The 25278-nt window shown below is 43.3% G+C and overlaps 1 protein-coding gene across 10 annotated transcripts in view; it reads right to left on the reverse strand.

Moving 5' to 3' along the window:
- The window catches only part of DOCK10 (dedicator of cytokinesis 10), a 166363-nt gene extending 142245 nt beyond the window's left edge, over nt 1-24118 (reverse strand). For 4 of the 10 annotated variants that reach the window (XM_069792124.1, XM_069792123.1, XM_069792127.1 and 1 more), the window contains exon 1: nt 23840-24118. In XM_069792124.1, the coding sequence (XP_069648225.1) occupies nt 23840-23965 (126 nt within the window). In that variant the 5' untranslated portion in view covers nt 23966-24118. Of the gene's footprint in view, nt 1-18056; nt 18211-23839 lie in introns of those variants that run through there. The other 6 variants (XM_069792122.1, XM_069792128.1, XM_069792121.1 and 3 more) reach the window with 4 other exon arrangements.
- Nucleotides 24119-25278: the final 1160 nt, after the last annotated feature.

Genomic DNA, 25278 nt, shown 5'->3' on the forward strand with positions numbered 1-25278 from the left:
CATCTCTCAGCACCTTTTAATTTATCACCCACATCACCCTTCCAAAACAAAAAGAGCTGATAGACATTATCTTCTTAGCAAAGGGAATTTTCCTCAGAGATATCAAAGGTCCTTGTCTCCAGTATTTGTTTTCATAAAGGCTTGGAGGCATTTGCAGAGGAAAGGGGGGGGGGGGGAATGTATCCAAGTTTGAAAGCCTCTCTTCATGCTCTGCTACTTCAAAACAAACAGAGGAATCCTAACCAGCCTCCAAGGAACCAAAATCGAGACCCAGATCAGATGGGTGAAGTACTACAAGAGGTAGTCTTCAAGGCAGTCTGCTTGATGACAGAAACCCTCATTAACGTGCCTGCTTTCCTTGCACATTTTATGCCTGAGGAACAGTATAAACTTAGATCTTTCCGCGCACTTTTTCTAATGACTGTGTCCTTAAAGCAATGTGACGGATACCACGTTATAGTGGCATCTCTCAGTGCCACAGAGGCAGCATTTCCAATACCACCTCCCGTTCTCTGTCTACTGCCAGGTTGCTAGTGGAGGGCTGGGGGACTATGAGAATCCATCTTCAAGAGCTGCCCTGTCATCTCTTTCAACAAAGTCATGTTCCAAAGCTTTCACATCCAGCCCAGTGGCCTACAACAGGCTGCGCAGTGCTAGGCTGAACCACTGGCATCATATGTTTTGAGAAAAAAAAAAAAAAGCTTTAAAATATACATGGTGATCACGTACCTATTTCAAAGAAAGCTTATGCACTCATAGTTGCTAAAAGCCATAAGTAGCATCCATGCCTTCCGCTCACAACATACCCTCTTACAGTCATTTAAAAACATTCATGCACTGTATTTCAAAACTTTGCTTCCAAACAGTTAAATGTCAGAAACACTGAGGTCTCAAATAGCAGAGCAGGCCCAAAGACCTTGCCAAAGGTGTCAGAAGTACACAGACTTTGTATTTCTTTAGTTTCCACTAGCTGCTCCTTAGTGGCTGGGGAAAGCAGGCATTTCCTGCAGTAACTGGTCAGTACAGCTCCTGAATGACACTACAGCTTTTTCATCTTGAAATTGTGTTTCCTTCTTATGAAGCTATCCTTGACCAACACAAACAACTCTTAACCGTACTACGTTACGGTCAGTGCAAACTCCCCAATTAGTAGTATATGGTTATAACTATATGAAAGGGGCTTAAATCATTCAACCACCTCATTTCTCTTCATCGCACCTGAGAGCAGCAAGCAATGATTACACCAGTGCAACATTTGGCAGATACCTTCCCAGCAACCCTTGCAATGTCACCTGGCTACAGAGCAAACAGAAGGACTGCAGAAAGTAAGTGTATGGCACCCTCTAGGGAGTAGTACATGAAAGACAAACTCACCACCAGACTCCGCTCTCCTCACTGGCTACAAGTAATGTACATTAAACGACTGCGTTTATAAAATCTTCTCTTTACGTTAAAAAACCAAACCAAAACAAAAAACCCTGCACTATCCAAAACCTTTAAAAATGACTCAGGTGTTCTCCAGTTCCCCACCGCAGCTAGGCAGAGTGCCCAAAGCAAGGGCTGCAGGATTAGGACTGGTGTTTATCTAACCTTTCAAAATATTGCGTGATTCAAATTGAATGACAAGTTACACACAGACTTACCTTTAAAACCAAAGAAGTGACCACCTGAAGGCTGCCCATGCAGCACGGTGGTACATATGGCACAGAAATATGGAGCAGGCTACGAGAACTTGTGTCTCCTGGAAGAGCACCCTTGTGCAACCTACAGGGCAGTGGGCCACCGCACTGCAGGCTGCTCAGTGCGGGCACGGACCCAGACCCGGACCCGGGCAGGGAGCACAGCAAGGGCTGCCAACAGCGGACACGGGGCTGCTGGACAACCGGCAAGCTCATGGAAGCTCATACTGCAAAACACATTCTTACAACTCTGCTGTTTCTTGACTTTACCTGCTGAAAATAGAAACCACCATGTACGGACAAGGTGTGTGTGTGGGGGGGGGAAGTCTGATAACCAAGGAAACAGGCTCCCCGTGACTGCGTGTGCTAATGCTGCCTGTCTCTTCTCAATATTGCTTTTCTCTTTCATGCTGATGTCTGATGAAAAGTATTATACAGAAGTTGTGTGGAGTACTGTTAATTACTACCACACTGTATGTGGCCAAAATACAGAGGTTTCCCCCCATTAGATCCCACAGCAGTTTACTAATGGTATCAACATACTGCAACCATTTAACAAACAAGGAAACAGAAACAAAATTACAAAAAAAGACTGAAGTAAGGATTTCCAACAGGCTAATGATAGAAGTTGGGCTAGAACCCACATCTCTGGAGCTTCAACCCCTATAGGGGTTTCTCAGAATATTATCTTTATACAAAATGTGAAATAAATTTATAACTTGCATGCAAATAGTTGCCACATTCTTATTTCCAACTCAGGTGAAGCACCATACTGATTTTCAAGTAATTTCTCACTTTGAAAGGTAGTTTTCTACAATTACAGTCTCTGTGAGATCAGTAGGACTATTCTTGTGTCTTAGATTAAGTAAAATGGGAGAACTGTAGTCTATAGGCAGTGATGAAACCCTCTTTATTTCAATGTACTCCAGTGCCTTCTGGATTTAGCACTAAATATTCTAAAGAGCTGCTAAAAGCATTGTTGTGATTTCCTTAAACATGTATCAGGAAAAATAAGTACTTAACTTCATACCAGGAAAAATAACTACTTAACTTATAAAGCAAATGTTCGTTTGGTTTTTTAAAAGAACTTTTATTATCCCATAAAACTGGAGGAGAATTAGTTGGAGCTACCAAAATTCATCCTTTCTCTGGCACAGCGTTAAATAAAAACATGTATTAAGATAAACCCTGGGAAGAATTTTCACCCAAAGTTACAACTAAGGCTGGGCTCACACTTTTGAAGAGAAGGTTTTGCAAGTAAGCCACAGCAGAAAAAATAGGCACTACCCCATTGGTTCCCAAAGAGAATTGGCAGCAAATTATTACCCTCTTTCAGAAAGATCCACGTTCAACTTGCACACAGCTCCTCAAACGGCATTATCAGCAGCTGGTCCTGCTTCCCAGAGACTTCCATGTCACTAACCCAATGGGACAGAGACTGAAAAGAAAAACTGGCATAGAGAAACCAAAAAAAAACCCCAAACCCCATACTAGCCTGTTTTCACTCTAACATGTTATTTTTTGTGACAGATCTTACAGCTGTAACAGAGTACAACTGGTCTGTTACCTTGTCAGAGTCCAAGATTTCCATGACATGCAAAAAGTACAAAGACTTTTTTCTAGCTGTTTTACAAGTCAATTTTCAAGAACAAAACACACCCAGCTACATGGGAAGCTACTGTTCCCCCACAAGAGCAAATGCATTCCCCATTTGCTGTCCTGGCACCAGCCCTGCCGCTTACAGAAATACTCGAAGAGAAACAAGCAACCCCAGAGACCAGGGAGGAACATCCCTCAGCCCATTCTCCCAACGGCACGCTGCATGGCTCCAAGAGAAGTCATCGGCCACTAATGAGGTTTCAAGAATAACATGTGGGTTTGGATGAGGTGCCATTTGTACAGCAATGTTCTCTATGTTGAATGGCCTGAATATGAGTTGAAAAGCACAGTGGTTTAATGAACTACCCCTCCTCCTTTAAAATGTGATCAAAAGCCTATCAAAACACTTCAAAAACTCTCACTGGCATCAACAAAATCTGGACAAGAATCATAAAAACCTGTATTGCTGACATCTCGTCTTCAGGATGTGCAACCTAGTCTCTATTTCTGTAACAGTCACAGCTTGCCAATAACCAAAATTACTATTTCTGTTCAAATACAGGCTAGAAATACAAAGCAAGAACAAACGCAGAGAGACTAGAGTTACTTTCAAAAAGACGCCCCCCAAATCTGGAGTAAAGCAGAATTTTAGGACAATGATATCTTGTTAGAAAATGCATTTCTTATTCCAAGCCAATGACACCTTTCTACTTACAACCCAGCTAAGAACAGGTAAGAAAAAAATAGAACTGCTCCATAACCAGAACACTTTCAGCCTCTAATTCTTCGAAAAGATGGTATCTCCTTTTCAGCTCAAAAGAGAGCTTGCAAGGGAAGGTATCTCTTTGCCTGCTCCTATCTACTTGTACGCTCCTTTACTTTTCAAACAACTCACTTGAATATTGAAAATATGCTCATGCCTTCAAATTTGAGGTAGGTATTTAAATGAGATAGATTAATTCTTTCTTTTAATGTTTCTCATACTGTTTAACAAAGAAAAACATTAACTGTTTACCATCAAGAAGAGTGGAATCAGATACTAAATGAATGGGTCAGGCTTCATGCACAAACCCTAACTGCTTACACAAGACAGGTACAAACACAGGCCTTACCAGATAAGCTAGAGAAGCAGGACTCTATTGATTGCGAACAAATACAGGGTAAAGATATTTAGAGAACTGGAATGTGGCACTTGGTGGCAGCCTGCATGGCACGTGTTGAGGAATGGCTACAAGAAAGATGGAGAGAAGACAACTTTGCTCTACTCTGTCTCTTTCTCTGGGACCCTGAAGTCCACACACACAGAATTTCACCAGCTCTGCAGACCTGCGGTCTCAGTCTCTACCAGGGTTTGCAAAAACTTTTTCCCCAGCATATCACTGCGTCTTAGGCAGAGGCAGTTAACTCTGATGGCATCTCCACCTAGGTCACAGCTTTCCAGCACAATCTCCCATTCTTTAGTGTGTCAGCATTTAGAATAACCACCTGGGAGCCAAGCACATTTTTTGTTTGTCCACATTAAAAATGAAAAAAAAAAAAAACCCAAACCAACCCAAAACCAAACCCACAAACCCACTTTTTTTTTTTTCTCCTGTGTATGAAGTCAGGCCAGAGAGGTTGAACTAGCTCATGTCCTGCCTCCCAGTTTTGGTATCCTTCCTCTCTCTCCCTTCTTTCTCTCTTAGAAGCCAGATTGACAGGAGAAGAGTAGTATCCAACACCTTTCTCCTCTAAGTCAGACTACACATGTGATAGAGATCAGCAGCAATTCCCACCTGACTCTGCACATGCTATTTACAGGAGGCTTTTGGATTTTCAAGCCAAGAAACCCCTTTCCAAACTCCCTCACAAGAATTATTGACTGTCCCAGGGAGCCAGGAGTTTAGCTGCCTAAAGCATTCCAGGTTAATTTAATGAATTTTTTAATTCAAAACATCAAATGCCTTGAAGATAAGAATTTCTACTGCAAGCTGAGGCTTCAGCAGCTGAAAATAAAGGGGGAAGAGCTGGAAGCAGTGGCTAGTGCCAAAATAATCATCAACTACTGATATGACACTGGCATGAGCAGAGTTCAATATAGTCCTGGATATAATGTAAGGTATCTAGCAAAGGAAGTACTTACACTACTATATTTAAGAGTCATTACATGAATACCCTGGTGAGACATCACTGAGAATACATGAACAGGTCTGGCTACCTTGAAGAATGAACCAGTTGCAGAAAAGACCTGCTAACATGACCATGGAATAAGTTGGAAGAGAGTATCTGGGTTGATGTGTCTGGTTCTCAGATACCCAGTACAAGTCTACTGACACATTGGATTGAGTCCTGTGCAAGGTCACCAAGATAGACTGAGGCTGGAGGACACAAGTAATGAGGAAATGCTGAGAAAAATATGTTTCTCCACCCTTAAGAAATGAAGGCTGAGGGAAAATCTTGCTGGTCTATATCCTACCTAGCAGTAGGGTATAGAGAAGACAGACTTGGAGATACACCAGCAGGGGATGAGACACAATGAACAGAACTTGAGACAAGGGAAATTCCAGTTAAATACAATAAAATAAGTTTTTCACTACGATGGGTGGTCAAACACTGGAACAGGGCACCACAGAGACTGTGGTATCTCCATCCCTGGAGAGCCTCAACATGACCGGACAAGGGCCTGAGCAACCTTATTTAGTTGGACTTACTTTGAGCAGGGAGCTGGACTTGACAACCTCCAGAAGTTCCTTCCAAACTAAGTTATTCCACGACTGTGTAAGAACACTGCTTATTCAGCCTAGCAAACCAGAGCCTGAATTTGTGCCCTGTCTGGGAGAGCCCTAAACACAACTGAAGCGGAAGAGCTACTTAAGCCAAAGGCTAACACAAAGACAAGAACAAGAGGCTATAAACTGGCCATTTAGGCCATACAATTTCACTTTGCAGAAGGTTCTGTTTCTAACCTAACATAGAAACAAGCAAAAGAGGCTCCCAATCAGGCTTCTTTCAAATCTAAGTCAGCTGTATAATCCCTGCTTATTATTTCAAGGCAATTTCACTTTGAGGCAGGCTCAATATGCAAAGAGTTCAGCCAGGAGCAAGGAACCAAAAGGAACAATCTTACTCCATTTCCGAGCATAAGCTTCTACAGCTGCAAAATGGAAAATGAAGCACAAAACGTGGATAAAGTAAGAAAGGAAATGCAAAGTAAAATTTGTACATACAGGGGCCAGCAAAAACTGTGTTGTCTCAGGTGCTAATGTCCCATCACCCTACTTCCCAAACAGAGAAGCTGCAGATGTATCCTTTTATCTGACAGGAAAAATCCCACAAGAAGAATATGGCTTACTTCCACTGGCAGTATAATGATGCGGCTCCAGATCCCTTTTTTCTTATCAGTGCCAAGAATCCCACGGCAGTTTTTCCCAAAATAAAGAAGCTAAGAATCAGGACTCTGAAAGTTTTTCAGGCTATAAATATTTAAGGAAGGGTCTTGGGGTTTTTGTTTGGTTGTTGTTGGTTTTTGTTGTTGTTTGTTTTTTTTTAAATATTGCTCCCCCCCCCCCCCCCCAAACCTGATAGGTCCAGGCAGAGCAAACCAAGCAACCTTTCCCCTGTTTGATCATGTCATGTATGTCCTAACCATGACATTTCTGAGGCTAAAGCACACAGGGCATATCATGAATTTCTACACAGAAATCCACCTACACAGAATCCTACTGGCATAAGCATAAGCCTCCACAAGACAAGTCATTTCACAGAAATGGGATCTGTGAGTCTGTAGTGCCAGCTACTATCATACAATAGAAGTTATCCTCTTGATTACAATGGGGGGTTGATTAGCCCCCAAACTTTTCCTTTCTTAGCAGATCTCGGGGAGGCTCATATCCCCCCTCCTTTTACACTAGCCAGAAAATCCAAGCTGCATAATGGAACAGTGAGACCACCCATATAACGGCACACAAAAAACACAAGGTCCCTCAGACCAACAGTCCTCATGGGATGTCGTAGCCCTTTCAGAAAGAATACACCTGGAGCAACTCGTATACAGCTCCTCCGCTACCTCTCATGCCCCACCTAAGAAAGCGCCCAAAACCCACAGTTTTGCCCTTATCACCAAGGAAAGGAAAAAGCACCCTAAAAGGCAAAACAAAACAACAACAACAAAAAGCATCCTGCACTTTTTAGAAATGATCTTGCTTTGCTTTTTTTCACAGCATAATAATGTGCTCACTATATCAAACTGAGTAACAGCTATTTTAGCATTTAATGAGCGACATTGTGGTGTTCTGTGCCCTGGACAGCTTTTCTGGGTAACATGTGTTTTTCATTTCATGTCTCTTGTCAGGGTTTCACTCCCTTTCTTTTACTTGAACTCCAGAAGAGAATAAAATCGTACAAACCCCCAAACCAATGAACCTGTGTTGCTGGTATCAATTAACATTCACATCCACAAGGCTCTTTATTCAACTAAATACGAAGTTAGCAAAACCAGCCCAACTATAAGTTTCTTGGTCTGTATTTGTTAAGCTGTAACACAGTCTCCAAAAACATATGTCTTCTGGTTGGTATTTCAGGCAAAAATCTTTAGAAGAATAATATTTTGATTAGTAACATGTGTGTTTTGAAAGATTAATACTGAACTCCAAAGGAGATTAAAATATGAGTAGAAACTATGAGCTAAATACACATATGTGCAAAGAGTTTTCATCCTCACTGACTGAAATGTCTGGTTGCAAGTAATTTGTTTTTACTACTGAAGTCTTAATTGTATCTGCTGTTGACTTTTTTTTATTAACTGATATTTATTAAAAAATCCTGTTCTTCTAGAACCATTTCAGAGCAGTACTGAAAAAAAAATAATCTAGTATATAACAGAAGTTATGTCATTCTCTATTTTATTATGACACATCTCAAATGAACTTCCTAAGGGATCCTAGTAATTTTAGGTAGTACCCAAACATTGACCTCTCCTCTATTTAGTCTTCCGGGACTTCTCAAGCCCAGTAGGAAATAAAGAACAAAGCAGCCAGATAGTGCTTTTCAAGAAATCATAATTATTTACGCTTACAAATGTATTGATTTATTTCAGGGAAGCAATCAGTTCTCTAATTGTGCTGAACATGCAATTAGATTTTTAAATAGATGACCGACCCTCCTGGACCACCCCCTTGTTCTTCTGCTGGCAGCTAGGCATTCTACAGACTTATGTTCTTAAGTAACTCCAGCTGAAAAAGTGCAAATGCCTAAGTAAATAATTAAAATGTTACAGACTACACACTGGAACTTTAACCCTACGGATTGTTTTATTGTTGTTTTTTTAAAAGAAGTAAACACTCTGGTTGTCTATACTTCCAAAGCTTTCATTAGAGCATGTGATATCCAAGTGAATACATGATGATATATACAGATTCCCTTTAAACATACCCCTTTTTCACACCAAGGAAAAATATTCTCAGCATTCTCTTAAAATTTTGATAGAAATTAAGATAGAGATAGCAACTGTTCACTTCTGAAATTTACTCCAACATATAATTAGTACTCTAATTAGATTCAAGTCAGAAGTTAACAACCATGTATCACTCTATATGTAATGTTACAATGATTTCATGGTAGCACAGAGTCACAGCCAACAGAAGAGCTCTCACCTTACTGTCATTTATGCTTTTGTCAAGCAGCTGAACAAATTAGGAACAGTTACATCTAAATAAGGGCATATACACACAACTAAACACACCCTGTCAGGCGTAAGGGCGAACTTGGTTACAATTACTCACTCTCAGTATCAGAGTCTTACTCTTGATGTAGTAATGCTAAATTCAACATGACTACTCTTCACAAAAGATCAGGTTGGCAATTTACTTAGGGGAGCGTGGAGGCAGATTGTCAGTGGCATACATAAGCAGGGGAAATGGAAGCCACAGCATTTCAAGTGAGACACCTACAGAATGTGTCCTCCACCCAGCACAAGCTTATCAGCAGGTCTCACCACTCTGAAGCAGCACCTCTGGCTTTCAAATCTCATGTATCAGCATCTGATTTGAAAAAACCACAAGCTTGAATGCCAGCCATAAAAGCCTGCTGCACCCTGGTAGGAGGTACTACCCCAAGTAAAGACATCCTGCTGAACCAGCGTTCACACAACTGTCAGCCAAGACAAACGGGCCTGGTGAAAGGTTAAGGAAGGTTCACCTCTATCTTGGTATTGCTGCTACCCTCAGACTGTGGATAGCACTTACTTGGGGTTTCAAGAGACAAGGGGTACAATTCATCTCAAGTACGTAATGGAGAAGATGGATTCATCATCCTACGCCAGATGTAGATCTATCTGGTGATCTGGGAAGCACATTATCAAGTGGCACTACAATTATTATTGGACTTAGGAGTGCTGAGGAACCCAGCATCAGCCTATGACACACGACTTCTGGAAACTCTAACCTGATCCAGAGGAGCAAACTACACCAGTATGAGCCCATACTTTAAAGGTAAATTTAATCCCGCTTCACAACTCAACTATGCAGATAGAAATCTGAAGACATTATGCTGCATTCAAAAAAATTAATAGGGAATTCTGTATTTTTAACCAGAATCTGCTCAATCTATTTAAAGTGACAAAGATATTTAAATTTGCCTGTTATTGACATTGTCTATCCCACTGTAGCAACAGATGTTGAAGCCCCAGATGGATTAATACTTATGAGAAAGTCAACAGAACAGGAAATAGTGTTTCCTGCCAAACTGTCTAAAAACAGTCATACTGTTAGCACTTGCACTTTGCTAGTTTTTACTACTGTTATCTTACAGACAGACATGAAAAAACTAGAAAATCTCCTGAGCCCATGATAATAGCAACAAGAAAGTATTATTCCTTAGTCATGGTTCAATTTTCATTTATATTTGTACCCTTAAGACAGAGAAAAATATTTTATAATTGTCCTTGTTAGCTAATGATATGACCTGTTTGGCATACTGGTTATGGGGAACACCTGGAGCTCTGACACAGGCAAAAAGAATCAGACCACTGTCATTCTGCCTTATCTTTTGCCCCACATATGTTAACAGCAGTTAACTGAATGAAATCATAAGCTACCTTTTACTTCCATGTATTTTTCTTCGAGAACAGAAAAAACCTTCATAAGCAAGAATTAGAGGAGAATGGTGTGCCAATGTGCTAGGCTTTTAGTACCCAAGGCACCCATCTCGATGTCATTCCCCTTGAGGCACAGTTGTGTCAGTACACGAAGTTGTTAAAATATAGTATTTAACTGGACTTAAAAAAAAAAAAAAAAAGCACACACTCCAAAAAGAGAACACACAGACCCCCTCTCACGCCCCCTCAAAGAACAGCAAAAGAAACACAAGTAGGCAGATTTCCAGGCAGCTCCAGACATTAGTGATCCAAAGGCTCACTCTTAACAGCCACAATCAAAAGACAAGGAAAAAGATGATCTTCTTGTCCCTAAATATTCCCATTTAATATCATCCACCCAAGTTCTGTAGCATTACAAGAAAATATATCTAGTTCCACTGATTCAAGCCTCCAAGAAAATAAAGAGAGAGGGAGGAGGGGGAGAGAGAAGGAAAAAAAAAAAAAGGAGGAAGGAAACACGTGAGAGGGAAGATTCAGATTTCTTTTCATTTCTCTAGTTTTAATTCCTGTAATTCTTGTATTTTAAACTATTGATAACCACACATACAAGGACTTCTTGTTTTTTAAAGTTTCATCCTTTTAACTGTCAACAGTCAGTTAATACGTGTCCTTTTGTAAAACTGCAGCTGTTTTTTCAGGGCAAAATGGCGAGGTCCACTTTGCTGCTGTTCCTTGACAGCGATCTTGCTTTTATCACCACTCTTAAAGCACATCCGGCTTCACCTCCACACCGGTAACACAACCGAGGCTTACCAGACGCAATGCAAACTATGCAAAATGGATTCAAGAGGTGCTGCTGGGGCAACGTTAGACCCAGTTACATCGGTTGGAGCTGTGGGTGAGCCTCCACGTTAAGCAGCAACCCTTCAGCATACGGGTTTTATACCTCAGCTTTTCAAGCTCCAAGTATAAGTCATTTGCTGACTCCCATCGTTATCACACAAACACTTCCCCAAAATAAAGAAACTCACATTTTCAAATATGAATCCCTACCAGATCCTTTAGGATTAGGAGCTGGGCTCTTCTGAAAAACACACTGGGAAACAGCGATAGGAAACAGAAACCCAGAAGTGTCAGGGCACAAAGATCAAGTATAGCAGTCCTTATAGCTGATTCTACCACATCTCAGTACCCATCAGCATAGCATTTAAATGCCAAGAATCTCTGCTTAAAATCCCCCAAACCATGCATGCCACATTATTCCAAGGAAACAGATGTTAACCCTGGCAGCTACCTATTTACTTAAGTCTATTTAAAAATATGTATACATCTATTGATGCACTCACATATCAAGACATTGCATTGTCTTCCACACCATACTGAACAGGGAACCACTGATACAGAAATTCTTTCAGGAAACAGACACAGCAGAGAGGTTCTTTCAAGAGACACTACCTATTATTTGAATTATATTTTATCTACTGAACAGTCATTCAAATAGCTGTTATCTATATAAAACCATTTGATTAACATAAAACTTTACACTAAAGCTAGGAGAGAGGCATATTACCAAACCCAAACACTTCACATTGACAGTATGGGGGTGAGAAGCGTGGCTAGACAGAACAACACAGGATAGCTGTTCAGTGAAGAAAAGGAGCAGAGATATTATCAGTTTGAAGAACTGGCAAGGAGAATTCCTGGAAAAAGTGGGGTTTAAGACGGTGTGGATGGCAAGCGAAGATAGGATACCTGACAGATGACTGACATACTGTTCCCTGCATACAGAAAGGCATTAATGGAGGCTCAGAGACAAGTGGGAGAAAGACACAAAGAGCAACAAGGACTGAGGACTGGAAGGGGCAAGGGCAGCAAAGCAGGGAGTGGGTAGATATGAGAACAAAGAGAGGAAAGTAACATAATGTTTAAGCGCAACATGCAGGCCATGCCTAGTCAATTTGAATGGTTCTCATTCCAAGAACAACTTTGGAAAGAAAAAAAAAAGAGATAAACCTCATACTAACATCAGTTATTGTGTCCTGCTGTACTACTGCTCATCGTGCTTATTGCAACGCAAGTAACTTGTAATTTCCACCTGAAATCAGTCTGAAAACAGTTATCCTTACCCTTTCTGGAGAAAGGTTACATAGAAGGCAAAAAGTGTTTTATTGCCAACATCCACAGCAAGCTGGAGCTATCATTCCTACATAAAAAACGAACACATCTTCTTCCATTTCCAGAATGAGCAGACTTAAATCACTTTGATTTGCTGTGTTTCATGAGCTCCAATTCTTTTCCAAAGTTTACAAAACATGTGAATGCTTGGGTATGTGTTCGAAATATAAAAAGAAAGAGCAGGAGGTTTCTGAAAGACACCTGAAGAAAAGTTATTATCTACATAGACTGCAACTTTCTTTGTGTATATTAGGGATTTCTTAATGTTGCTGTTAAACCACAAGTTATTATTTGACCAGGAAAGAGGATAAACTGAATTTCTGCTCATGTATCTCCTGAATTTCCATTTGGTAAATTCTCCTAACTAACCTCCAAAACAGTTCTCTGAGAATTTATTCTCTGAGAATAAATTCATGCAGCACTGAAGACACCAGTACCATTCAATTCTACTTAATGTTCTATTACTTAGTTTCCACAAGTGTTTTCAATTTTAGCTGTTTAATGAAATGGTATCAGCAGAACAGAAGCACCATACAATCACACAGCTCAAAGACAAAAACAACTGTTACTCATGTAAAGGGCAACTGATGCTTAAAGTGAGATGTGATCTTTGGAACAGGCAGATGCTTTTTAGTAACTTGCTTTCAGATGAGAGCTGTGTATGATATTTCACTTCTGCATTGTTCCTGTAATTGCTCTTTATCCGCTGCTGGAAGTCCACCTGTGACACATGAATGGAAGGAAAAGAGGTGTGCCTATATACTGACAATGGAGACATGATAGCTCAGCACATATTTTAGTATGCATTGCAAACATGTGAATACAAAAGATACGGACCACATGATATTCTGGAATAAATATCAAAGTCTGCTCATTACTGTTTTTAATACTTACTCATCACTCCCTTTCTCTCTGCATGCAGAATCAGAGGTGTGACCCAGGACTTGTTTTCCCAAGGTCTCTCCCTGTCAATGCACAGTTGTTCTGTACCATGCACTTTCCTGTATTTTGTTCAGCGTAGCTTAGAAGTTTAAAGCCATGAAACAGCTCTATCCCAAGGATAGCCAAGTCTTGGCCCCTGAACCACTTTTGAGACTTGAGATGACTCGAGACCACTTTTGAGGTTCTTCTAACCAACAAAAAGAAAAAAAAAGCCAGGAAAAAGTGTGTACATCTTCAAAGAGAGACTGATATTGCTACAAATACAAGTTAATTTATGGTCTGTGAAATGCAACAGAGGCATTCGTAACAAAAGGCATCAAGCCTGGCATGTGCCATGGTACTTGCACAGCAATAGAGAAAGCTCTTTCACGGGATGGACTCTAAAGATGATATATTATCAAAACCAGCACAGTCCAACCAACAGTCCCCAGGCTGACTTCAGGCCGTCACTTTCACTCTGAAAGACTCAACAAGCTCTGAATACTTTCTCCTGTGCCTACTCATAGCATGGAAAGGAGTGCTGTATTTGCTTTCAATGGGGAGAGAAAGGGGATTTGGAGGACTGGCCTCCTGCCCTCCCTCAAACTGCACATACACTTTATGTAATATCTGGACATAAGCAGCCTTTCCTTTCTCTGTTCTGCTGACTTTTTGCCTTGGACTCTCTGCCGGGGCTGCCAGAGCTTTCACAGGGCTAAAAGGGCAAGAAGGCAGGGAGTGGAGAGAGGATAAGGAGGAACCAGCAACAAGTGTCTCACAGCAGAAGGCAGGGCTGGAAAAAGTAGTTTCAGGGTTAAAAGCTACTGAGGCTCTGTGACATGCCACTGAGGCCAGAAGATACCACAGCAGTCCTCACTCTGCCTCTGCTCATGTCCCTTCTCCCAGAATACCTGTTCTGTCATGCACCTTAGGGGACACATCATCTGCAAACCAGAGCACCCCAATGTGCTCATTTTTCCCCCCTCCCAGCTGCAGCAGCACCAAGCACACCTACAGTGAGGAGTCAGGAACCTGCAAGGGTCAGGATAAAGACATTTGCTCATCCTCAGACACTCCACAAGGGAGTAGAAGGTCCCAAATTTCTTCCCCCACCCCACTCCCTGGCAAGTACTTGCACAAGTATCAAAGCAGTATAAACACTTTACAAACACATTTAATACCAAACGATGCTACCATAGATGCCAATGATAAATAAGTCCAGTATCCCCCATGGACACTAATTTTAATGCCCCAGCAACAGACATGCATCATGCCTGCATCAAAGCTGAGAGGAAGTAAGGGAGGTTGCATTTAAAATAGAGACACAAAACTATTTTTTTGGAGTTTCAAACCATCCACACAGTGGAGAGGATCTGTCTAAAAATTCAACATAAACTAGACATAAAAAAAGAACAGAGAGAGGGTCTGAGGCAGAAAGGGAACAGCAGGGAAACAGCTATTGGGCAGGAGGGAGGGTGACCAGGTCAAGAAACAGGGAGGTGAGAGAAAAGCAGGGCTTGTGCCCAGCATCACAGGCACATAGGGACAGTGGCCCATGTTAATCACAACTAGGCTGTACTTCAGAGTTTTCAAGTGCTAAGCTTTGTACTGATCCTATATTGCATTAATTCTAATCACAGAGCAAATATAGAAAATGGATCAGGAGAGAGAAAGGCAAGAAGAAATACAAAGAAATTGGTAAAGGTGTCACAAGAAAACTGCTGGTAACCACCTGCAGCTCTTAAAGAATTCCTCTAACTCACGCAAAATACAAAACTCTAGTTTGAATTCTAATGAATAATTTTCTGGAAGTCAGAGGAATTGGAGTGGGGAGGACAAGATTTGAAATCCAGTAAGGTTTACAAACCCCTCAAAACTGTCCCAGAGCCTGCCAAAAACTCAAATCACAGGAAAAACTTCTCACACTTCAGAGGTGTATTTTCTTCAAACCATGCCAACCTCTCCCCTCAAAACAAGGAAAAGACCTGATCTAGAACAAAGATCACTGAGGAACTTGCATCAAAATACAAACACATTTAAGCCATAGTTAAAGTGTTCCAGACACCTTTTGGATAAAAGGTGTTTCTAGGTCTTGTCTCTGCAGAGCCATTGTGCTCCCCACATGGCAAGCCTTTAAGTTAGTCCTAGGAAAAGCAGAGGCATGTGTTAGGAGACACTTGACAGTCCAGAATTTCATTCTTGCCTATAAATTAGAAGTATAGTCCTCAAAATCAGCTGAAATACATCAGCCTTCTCACAGTTGCAAAAGCAGGTACATGTAGCAGAAAACATACATGGGCAAACAATGCATTTAAATGATGACAGTTTAAAAAACAAAATCCACTATGGTTAACCAAAACCAAAGATAATAAAGATTTTTTCCTTTTTGCTATGCTAAACATATCTAGTCATTCCAGTTTCAGAGAGAACATTTCTGTAGTAATCTTTTGGATAAATAGTAACACTTAAAAAAGGAAGCTTTTTCCCCCCTCTGTCGTATCCAACTCCATTGCATTCATTAAATTTCATTATATCTACATCATTTAATTTAGGTCAACATGTCAAAATAACCTAGAATCATGTTTGCTTTAAGTCAGCCAACATTACTCTCAAAGCTGAAAAGCCCATTTCAGACTCAGTGATAGAATTGCCTTGTACTTTCTCCACACAACATGAAGTCAGAAGTGGAGGACTACACTCAGCATTAAGAAAATCATCACAATGTTGACAGCTTACTCAATTTCTGTACAATGCATATAATACCAACTGCACAAAACAAAAGCAATACTGGAAAGAAAAAATCTAGTAGTAAGCTAATTGTTAATTAGTAATGAATGAATTAGTAATTTAAAGTGTAATACAGTGTACTTTTTCAATTTTTGAGCTTTTCTTTTTTGTTTGTTTTTTGTTTTGAGTCTGCAGAGATAAAGCCTTGTTTCACAGAGGCAGCAGAAAACTCTTATTGGAGGAAAGCATCCATCTTCATTTCCCTGTATTTGCCTGGGATCCTAATGACAGTAGCTACTGTTCGCACTGCTGTGCAGTATGAACCCACACGTCACAAATGTATCCAGGTTATTTTCATACAACCTTAAAGCACATCTAAGTTAGGTCATCTCAAAACATTACATTGTGTTCCAAAACATGTAGTATTTGGGTTCCAGCTGAAAAGTAGCTTTACAGTACCCAAGCAAAGAGGCTGGATGTTAACTCCTGGAGTACAAGTTGGGGAGGAGAGGCTGGGCAGCACCATCGCCAGTGCTCCAATGAAACTCTCTCCCTGTATTTGCAAAGCACTGTGTAAAATTTAAGAACAAAAAAGCAACATCAACCACTTGCCCGTGTCTATCACCGGGGGGGGGGGGGGGGGGGGGGTGGGGTGGTACCAGAGATGACAAGTAATCTACTAAAAATATATTTAAGCAATATATTTAGGTTGTAATTATGTACCACTGACATAATGGGGAAAAAATAATAGACTACTACATTGTGAGCCCAATCTAAAAAACAAAGGAAAGGGAAGGGGTGGGAAATGAAAGAAGAAAAAGCCTCCTGAGTTTCTCCTGTAAAAGAACAGCTCCGGAAGGCTTCACTGACACACATTACCATCTAGCACTAAGGCAGCTTGGTGCCCTCTTATTACACTGCTATTTGGAGCCTGTTTGTGTTCTGCCTAGAAAGGGACAACGTGAGCAGAAGTCATTTACATTAAGCAAGCACACAAAGGGCAGACAGCTCCCCGTTTTCTTACATTTTACAGGAGAGGGAAAAATTTTCCCATGTCAGCAATGAGCATAGTGGGGCAGACTATGCAACAGTCTTCACAGCCAGGCAAATTATTCAGCCATATGAGGCAGGACAGCCCATGATGGGGATGAACTCGAAGACAATCATTCTAAGGCCCTTACTATAGAATTATTGCACGATCTTGGGCAGTTACCTCCTGGTATTTTGTTTTTCTTATCACCAAAACCAGGGATGAAGTTGGCATTTGCTAGTATAAGAATACACAGTTGGTATAAAACAGACAGCAGATATAATCTAGCTTCAGAAAACTATTGCTAAGTTCTGTGAAATGCAGGCAATCCTAAACTGGAAACATTACACACACTGCAGGAAAGTTTTTGTTATTTGTGTAATAATCACAACCATGTCACTATTTTATAGACTTTTGACCTTGTGCTAGAAAAGTTAAACATGTTTTGACTTCTGGAAGTGACATACACGCTGCAGAACTGCCTGTTATAAACCACAACAATATTAAACCTTCTCTCTGCGCAACCGTCCTCCTCCAAAGCCAACACAAGGCTTAATTTTCCAGATTCTCCTTCTCTTTTCTACTGCTGTTCACTCTCTCCCTCCCCAGACCCCTTATTTAACCTTGTAAGCAAGGGAAACAAAAGTTAATGCAGCTTCTATAAACTGAGAGCATTTTGAGTTACTCAAGCTGACTCACTTCCCATGAATTTAAAACAAAGCGTTAAGTCAAGTGACAGATTAAGACAACAGTAAAAACTGCATTTAAATCCAAGTGCCTAGGTCTCCCTACCTACTAAATTACTGCCTGGGGTTGCATATTAAGGGCTTATTTGCACGAGTTATTCACCAACCTGACGAACCTTTCTTGCAGCTCTCTTCATTTCTTTCCTTCGTTTTATCGTCTTCTTCAGCTTCTCTTTCCCCACAAAGTCTTTTCTCTTTCCCCCCATTTTCTCCAATGCTTTTAACTTCTTTCTAAACCATTTTCTTCCCTTCTCTGTCTCCACCCTCTCTGAGGCTCTCTTCCCTTATCTCCTTTTCCTCATTTCTGCATCAGTTTAAACCCCAGTGCCAGTCTCAGATGAAGTTCCTAGAATTGCTCAGGAGAAGACTTTGGCCCTTTTGTCCGCCTGCAGAGGAGGGAGCCTAGCAGCTGGAGAATGTGCAAGCAGTGCATTCTTGCCTGTGCCCTTTGCTTGGTTTGCCCTTACATCTGGGCTCCAGCAGCCAGCTGAAAACGATCAGACCCTTGTCAGGGCCACACCACTGCAAGTGTCCTTGGGATACCTCAACTGAAGAACAGCTACAAAATTTCTCATCAGACACTTCTAAACAAGAAAATTACTGAGAAAGGAGATTACTTGCAAATAATGTGGGTCTGGTCTTTGAACAAGTAAGGGATATTGCACAGGATATTAATTAAAGATAAATTTTGGAATACAGATTTGTGAACAAGGTTCACAGGTAAAATACAAACATAAACACCTGTTTAATACTTCAATATTGCACTGTATTCACAGAAGGTTGCCAACGTCCTAAATATGCTTGATAAGTTGTCTGTCCCGAGCAAACCATAACTTATCTCAAATGCAATGGCTCGCAAAAGCAGAACCACCACCTCTAGGCTGCAGATAACATTCCCTTATGCCCGTGCCATGAATTAACTCCCTCTCTCCTCAACCACCAAAATGGGATGAGGCCTTCACTCTATGCAAGTGCTTTTAAGATTACTTCGTCAGGCTGTCACCTTGGCCTTAACCAAAGAAAACACAAAAATAAGAAAGAACCAATACATTAAGAAGTGTGCAGGGAAACAGACAAAAATCCAGTAGCTGGCCTGTGAAGACTGCATGTACTCATATGTACAACGACACAGAGTCTATTTTTTATACAGCACCATGGTATATTCACTGTCTGTATAAATGCCTTACTTTGGTTCACCCTGGAAAAACCGTAGACATCAGAATATCCCCAGAAGAAAGGAGCCTTTCACAGCCCAGTTTCTGTCTTTGGAATAGCTCAGTTAACACTGTACCTTCTCAACAGATGAAGTTTTCAGTGTCATTTCATTCATTGGCCTGATTCTCAACATGGAAGTCCAATTCAAGCATAGCCACGTAACAAGAAAAGGCCATACAACATGATCCTACAGCATAAGCACAGTCAAAGCTCTGTTATTACTATCCAGGATACCAAGGCAGTGGGTGCTCTCTGAGGCTGTAAACAATATACATTACTCTTCTTCAGAGACTACAACACGCCACTGGAATCACAACCCCCCTCACCAACAGTTCTTTACCTATCCAAAACGAGAAATATACAACTACAATACAAATAGAGACTTCATTATTTGTAAAGAACATACCACATAAAATACTATTGGAAACAAATGGTATCTGTTCTTTCAGGGAGGAGTTACAGTGGCCCCAGGTAAAATAACAAAGAGAGAAACCCATTTTGTGGGGAAGAGAAAGCCATGTAATCCAGCCTTCCACTTGAGAGAGACAGCCAGTACGTGGTCATTGGACACCACAACTCTCTGTGCTTGGCTGCAGTGTGATGGAAAGAAACCTCTGCCAAGAAAAGACACGTGAAGCAACAGCCCAATTCCAGACTGCTATTAACTTAAGCATGGAAGAGAGATGAGGAGCAAGACCCCCCACAGCTCTTTTATAAAAACAGTGTCACAATACTTTATGTAAAGGATGAGTACTGCAGCCAGCAGTACTTAGCCAAATTAATTAAGATCTGGAAATAATAGCATAACATGAAGTTTAATAACAGCTAAGCAGCTAGCAAGCTGATTTCTAGGAGCACTGACTGACTGGCCCATCCCTATTTTAAAAACTTCCAATGAAATATTGCTGCAGCCACAGACACAAATGAAGCAACAGACATATTAATTTCCCTTTCTTGCACACAGCTATTCAGCTTTCCTGGGCAGTGGCAGCAAGTGTTCATAAAGCAACTTTAAGACAAGCCTCTTCTATTAGAGGAGACAAAGAATTTCACAACAAAGTTTCAAAACACAATAAATTATTTACCTCCTAAATGGTGCCAATCTATTTCACTGACTAATTTGGTGAACTGCCTTTTCTACATGAAAGCTTAACTAGGCACTTATGAAAACAACCTGAAGTACTGCCACACATGATTAACACCTGATAGTACCACTGCCTCCACCTGCTGAAAAGTTGGGTAATTAATGTAGAATCTGTTACTTGTGCCAAAACACTGCAGCTACTATGCCTCACCAACAAGATATACACATATATTCCACCCTCAACCTCCATGTCCACTTTCTATCTTTCAGGGCACTACAGAAGTTCCTCTCTTATACAATACACCACCAAATGATAAACATCCTCACTTCTGCCATCCTCTTTCCCCTGATTACACTGGCACTTTTCTATTTCTACAAACAGATTTTTGTGCTGAATACTAGCAACTGTTTTTCCCGTATTAAATGAATAAATATAAGCAAAAGGAAAGGTAAAGTACACAAAAGAAAAAGCAACATATTTTATGGCAGTGAAGAGCTAAAAGACACAACACTCCACTTTTCTCTAAGACAGTTAATGTCAAATAGGCATTTGATCCCTAGGCTCTTACCAAATTGCTAAGACACAAACGACCCCTGCTGCAGGTGGTGTTACAAATCCTGCTGACAGAGGCCCAGCTGCCAATTCAGTACAGGACGTACACAAAAGCAGTACCAGAAGGCTTAATTCTTTACACCTTTACAACTTCTCTACTTTGTAGCAGCCAGTTATTTGCAGACTCTGGACAGCAGCTGTGCCAACTTCAGGACACCAGTCAGATTTAGTATAACTGGAATATATAAGGTGCTGATACATCCAGAGCAAGATGGGATGAGAACCAATGCACCTCACTGAATACACCAGATTTTTCTCTTCTGCAAGAATATTCAATTCTGGTACAAAAAAGTCAGTACAAGTTCAGCCAGAAATTCCAGGTCCTGTGGGACTTTTCTACAATAGCAACACAACAGCTTACCGCAACGGCTGTGCAGCGCCAGTGTCCCCCATGTGCAAGGCACACAGGCCAGAGGAGCTTCCCTGGAAAAGACACCTCAACAGACCTGCGGGCCCTGGCACTCTGCATTATGGGTCCAGAGGCAACGATCGCTGCCCTCCACAGAACATCACAGCTCCATGTGGCAGCCCGAAACCTGGCTATGGACAACCAGCAACCCCAGTTCTGGCTGCCGAGGGATCTTCTGCCTGCTAGCCAAGATACAATGGTTAGTTCTGCTCCTTCTTAGTTGATGTAGCTAGAAAAGATTTAACCCTGAAGTTAACAGTTTTGTACCCCAGCATGAGTCCTCGGCATAAGGTATTTTACAAAAATTTGCCTTTCACAGGCAACATTACTGGCAACCCAAAGAAGTATGGTAAAAAGATGGTAACTTAATGAAGTTTCCCAGAGCCATACATATTCAACACAGCAAGCAACCCAGACTTCAGAACCATTGTGCCTGCTGGTGAATAAAATGTAACATCTGGAAGTCCCTAAGTGCTCCCACTGAGCAGTATAACTGAAACCAGAATTTGGCCTGGCATCTTTGAATTTTAACTTCAGTATCTTTAAAAGACCGTCTTTGCAGATCTGACTCCATTTGCTTCAGATATTGAATCAAAAGCCCTGATGAAATCCAGCACCAGTATGTTTCATCAGTCAACAGGAAGTCAGACTCACAGAAGGGGTAGATGATTTTTACTGTCCCACAGCTGGGGTCTTGACGTTTTAAAGACAGATTGAATAAAATATAACTCAAATGCATAAGCAGTAATTAAAATTACATTCTTAACTTAGTAGTGCAAGATTTGTTATCAACACCTTAAAAAACCCTCTCCTCAAGGGAACCAGAGCATCAAATTCAGATTTGCTTCCGTAATCTCATTCTCTGGGGTTTTTTTGCATTCTTGCATCAGAGGCAGAACAGAGTAAAATATACTTCTAATAGGACTTAATTTATAATACTTTAAGATGCAATTAGACAATAGAATAGTTCAGCTGGTATACAGACTTTATACACCCTCTTAGGGGACAACTACTCAGGACAGCATTTGGGCAGAGCCCAAACCAACCGTGATGGTTCCTAGAACGTTTCCACCAAAACTTCATCAGCATAGTGCATCCTGTTTGACAACGGGCCAAATTCTGATCTCTGTGTGCCCAGAGGGCAGGGCCATGCAAATCTGCCAGCCGTACAGTTGTAGAGACACTTCAGCATTTGACAAGGGCTGATAGCACGTACAACCTTTGTGGGAAGTCAGGAGAGACAAGTAAGTTTCCACCAAGCTTTCACATGTCAGAAGCTTGGAAATGCTTTATGAAGGCCTTCAAAGCTGACTGCAAAAGCACTGCAAATCTAGTGAGGTAAAGAAAACAACTCACATTTGGTGTACAGATAGCTAGGAAGCACGAACTGGCTGCTGCCTCCAAGCAGAGCAGCCGTTTCAGCACTGCTCTCCATTTCTAGTGGGCAAGGCCCCCCAGAAGATGGAAACAGCCCACTAACTTTATGGGGACATAGTTGCAGAATTATTTCCCGTTTGATGCAGAGAGAGAGTGCATTGCGTTTAGGCACTGGTGTAAACTTCGGCGAGTGTCGACATTTCACTTACAACTTTCCCTCTTTCAGCTTCTTAGTCTATTTCACGAACTGTGTTGCCTGAAAAACTGGAAGAGGAAAATATTTATCTGAAATACATGATTCACAGAAATGATATGCTCAATCATCTAAGCAGGAGTCATTTATCTCCCATAACACATAGCTTTAATTCCAATGGGATCTTAATATAAAAATGGCTAGTAAATGAGTCATACATGGCGAGTGATTCAAAAAGGCTAGCGGGCGTTTCTCTGTGAACCCTAACAGTTTGCCGTCTGCGCCTGTCCGCTAAGATCTTATTTACAACCACGTAAAGGGAAGAGAAAATACTGTTGAAGTCGCAGGGTTAACAGTTGGCAGCCGTTTTGTGCTATCCCACGGCTGGAGAGCCATAGGGATCGAAGCCTCGCACGGTGCGTGTCAGCAGCCAGCGCTACGAGGAAGACCAGGGTCCGCGTTTCTGCGGCACTTCAGGCCCCCTCCACGGGGTTTCCGGTGGAAATCACCACGAGCGCGCGGGCACCTCCGCGCTGGCGGTCATCCGCGAGCACACGGGCTGCGAAGGACCCGAGCCCCACGTGACTGACAGCTACCGGGAGGGCCGGCGTGCTCCGCTCGGCTCCGCTCCCCCAGCGCGCAGCAGCTGCTTCTGGCGCCGAGAGCGGGCTCCTCGCCTTTCGCTTCACCTGCCCGTGCAAGGCTGGCTCGAAAGCAACGAGAACCGGCGGAGCTCTGGAGAGGAAGACAGCGGCTCCCTCCCGAGCAGAGCGAGGGCCGCCCGCAGCCGTCGGCGGCACTGCGAGGGCGAGGCGCGGCGGCCCCGGCGGGGACGTGCCGGCCGGGGGACCCGGCGCGGCGCCCTCCTCGCCGGTGCCCGCCGGGGCTGCCCTCCGCGCCCCTCCCCGGCGCCCGGGCGCGCTTCGCACCTGGGCCGCTGCCCGCTCCCCGCCGCGGCCGCCCCGGTCGGTCCGCTCGGCGCCGCCCGGCCGCACTCACCCGCTGCTGGAGCCGCCCGCCGGCGGCGGCGGCGGCGGCGGCCGTCGCCGCGCTGTGCCGCAGCTCCGCCGCCTGCCCCGGCCGCAGCAGGCTCCGCGTGAAGCGCCGCGTCCGCTCGCCGGCCATGGGCGCCGGCAGCCCCGCGCTCCGGCCGCCGCTCCCCGCCCGGGCCGAGGCGCCGTCAGGAAGCGGAACTGGGGGTTTCCCTCCCGCTCCCCCCGCGCGGGGGAGGTGTGCGGGGCGGGGGCCGCCCGCCGCCGGCGAGTTCGCAGCCTCTCCCCGGGGAAGCGTCGCGCCCCCGCCGCTGGCCATGTGCGCCGCGGCCGAGCGCCGGCCCCGGGACGGCGCCGCGGGGACGGCGCCGCGGGGACGGCCCCGCTCCCGCCCCGGCGGCTCCGAGGCGGCTGCGCGCCGAGGGGGCGATGGGGGCCCCCGGAGGGGGCTGGGGAACCGGGGGGCGGGGGCCGGCCGGGCCGGGCCGGGCCGGCGCGGACACCCCTCTTCGCGTGCGTGGGGTCACCAAAGGATGCTCTGCCAGGAAGGCTGCTGGGTCGGGGTCGAGAGAGGAAGAGCTACTCTCGGTGTTAAGCGCTCGCCAGGGCGGGACCGCCGGCTCGGCGGACGAACCCGAAGCCTGGCCGCCAGGTTGCGTGAGAAATCGACGCTCAGGTCAGCCCCGCCGTCCTCAGAGCTGGCGGGAAGCCTTTGCCGAGCAGCAAGGGCTGCCGTGGTCCCTGCACCGAGCGAGGCTGGATGCGCTCCCCTCCTTCTGCCGGTTGGCGCGGCACCCCTGCCTCTTCACTATGGAAAACTCCGCCGATACCATACGCAATTAAGTTTAGCCATTTAAGCCCACAGAAGTCACTCAAGTCACAGCCCTCCCCCCGCAGCAGAATTATCATATCTTCTGTTAGGAGGAAAGCGGCTTTATGCCTTAACACCAAGCTGTAATGTGGAGAATACAGGATTGCTGCGAGAACCCTGTCTGAACTTTTTTGCACGAGAATACTTCTATTCTCCTCTCGGATGCAGAATTTTCAAAATTCAGTTACGCTGGTGGGCGTGGGAAAGGAGGCAACCATGAGTGACCACACATTGCAGTGCGTAGCAAACCCTGTAAGACAAAACTGAAATAAAACCCGAGGAACTTCAGGTGTCACCCCTGAGGGGGCAATGATGCTGCCCAAGCCTGAGGGCAACAGAAGCTACAAAGGCCCTGAGGCACAAAACCCAACAGAGTCAGTTAACGTTTAGTTAGACTGTTGCATTAGGGAATTAAATGTTGCAAGAACACCTGGCTTACATCATCACTGAGGAGCACCTGTCTGTTTTGACCAGCACACTGGAAGCCTCACCGTAGTACCAGTGTGCTACGAATTCACTGCACCCCCTGCATAGCTCCCAGTTCTCTCCTGCAAACTTACGAAAGATACCAAAGG

Source organism: Haliaeetus albicilla, chromosome 9, assembly GCF_947461875.1.
Source record: "Haliaeetus albicilla chromosome 9, bHalAlb1.1, whole genome shotgun sequence".
Taxonomy (NCBI): Eukaryota; Metazoa; Chordata; class Aves; order Accipitriformes; family Accipitridae; genus Haliaeetus; species Haliaeetus albicilla.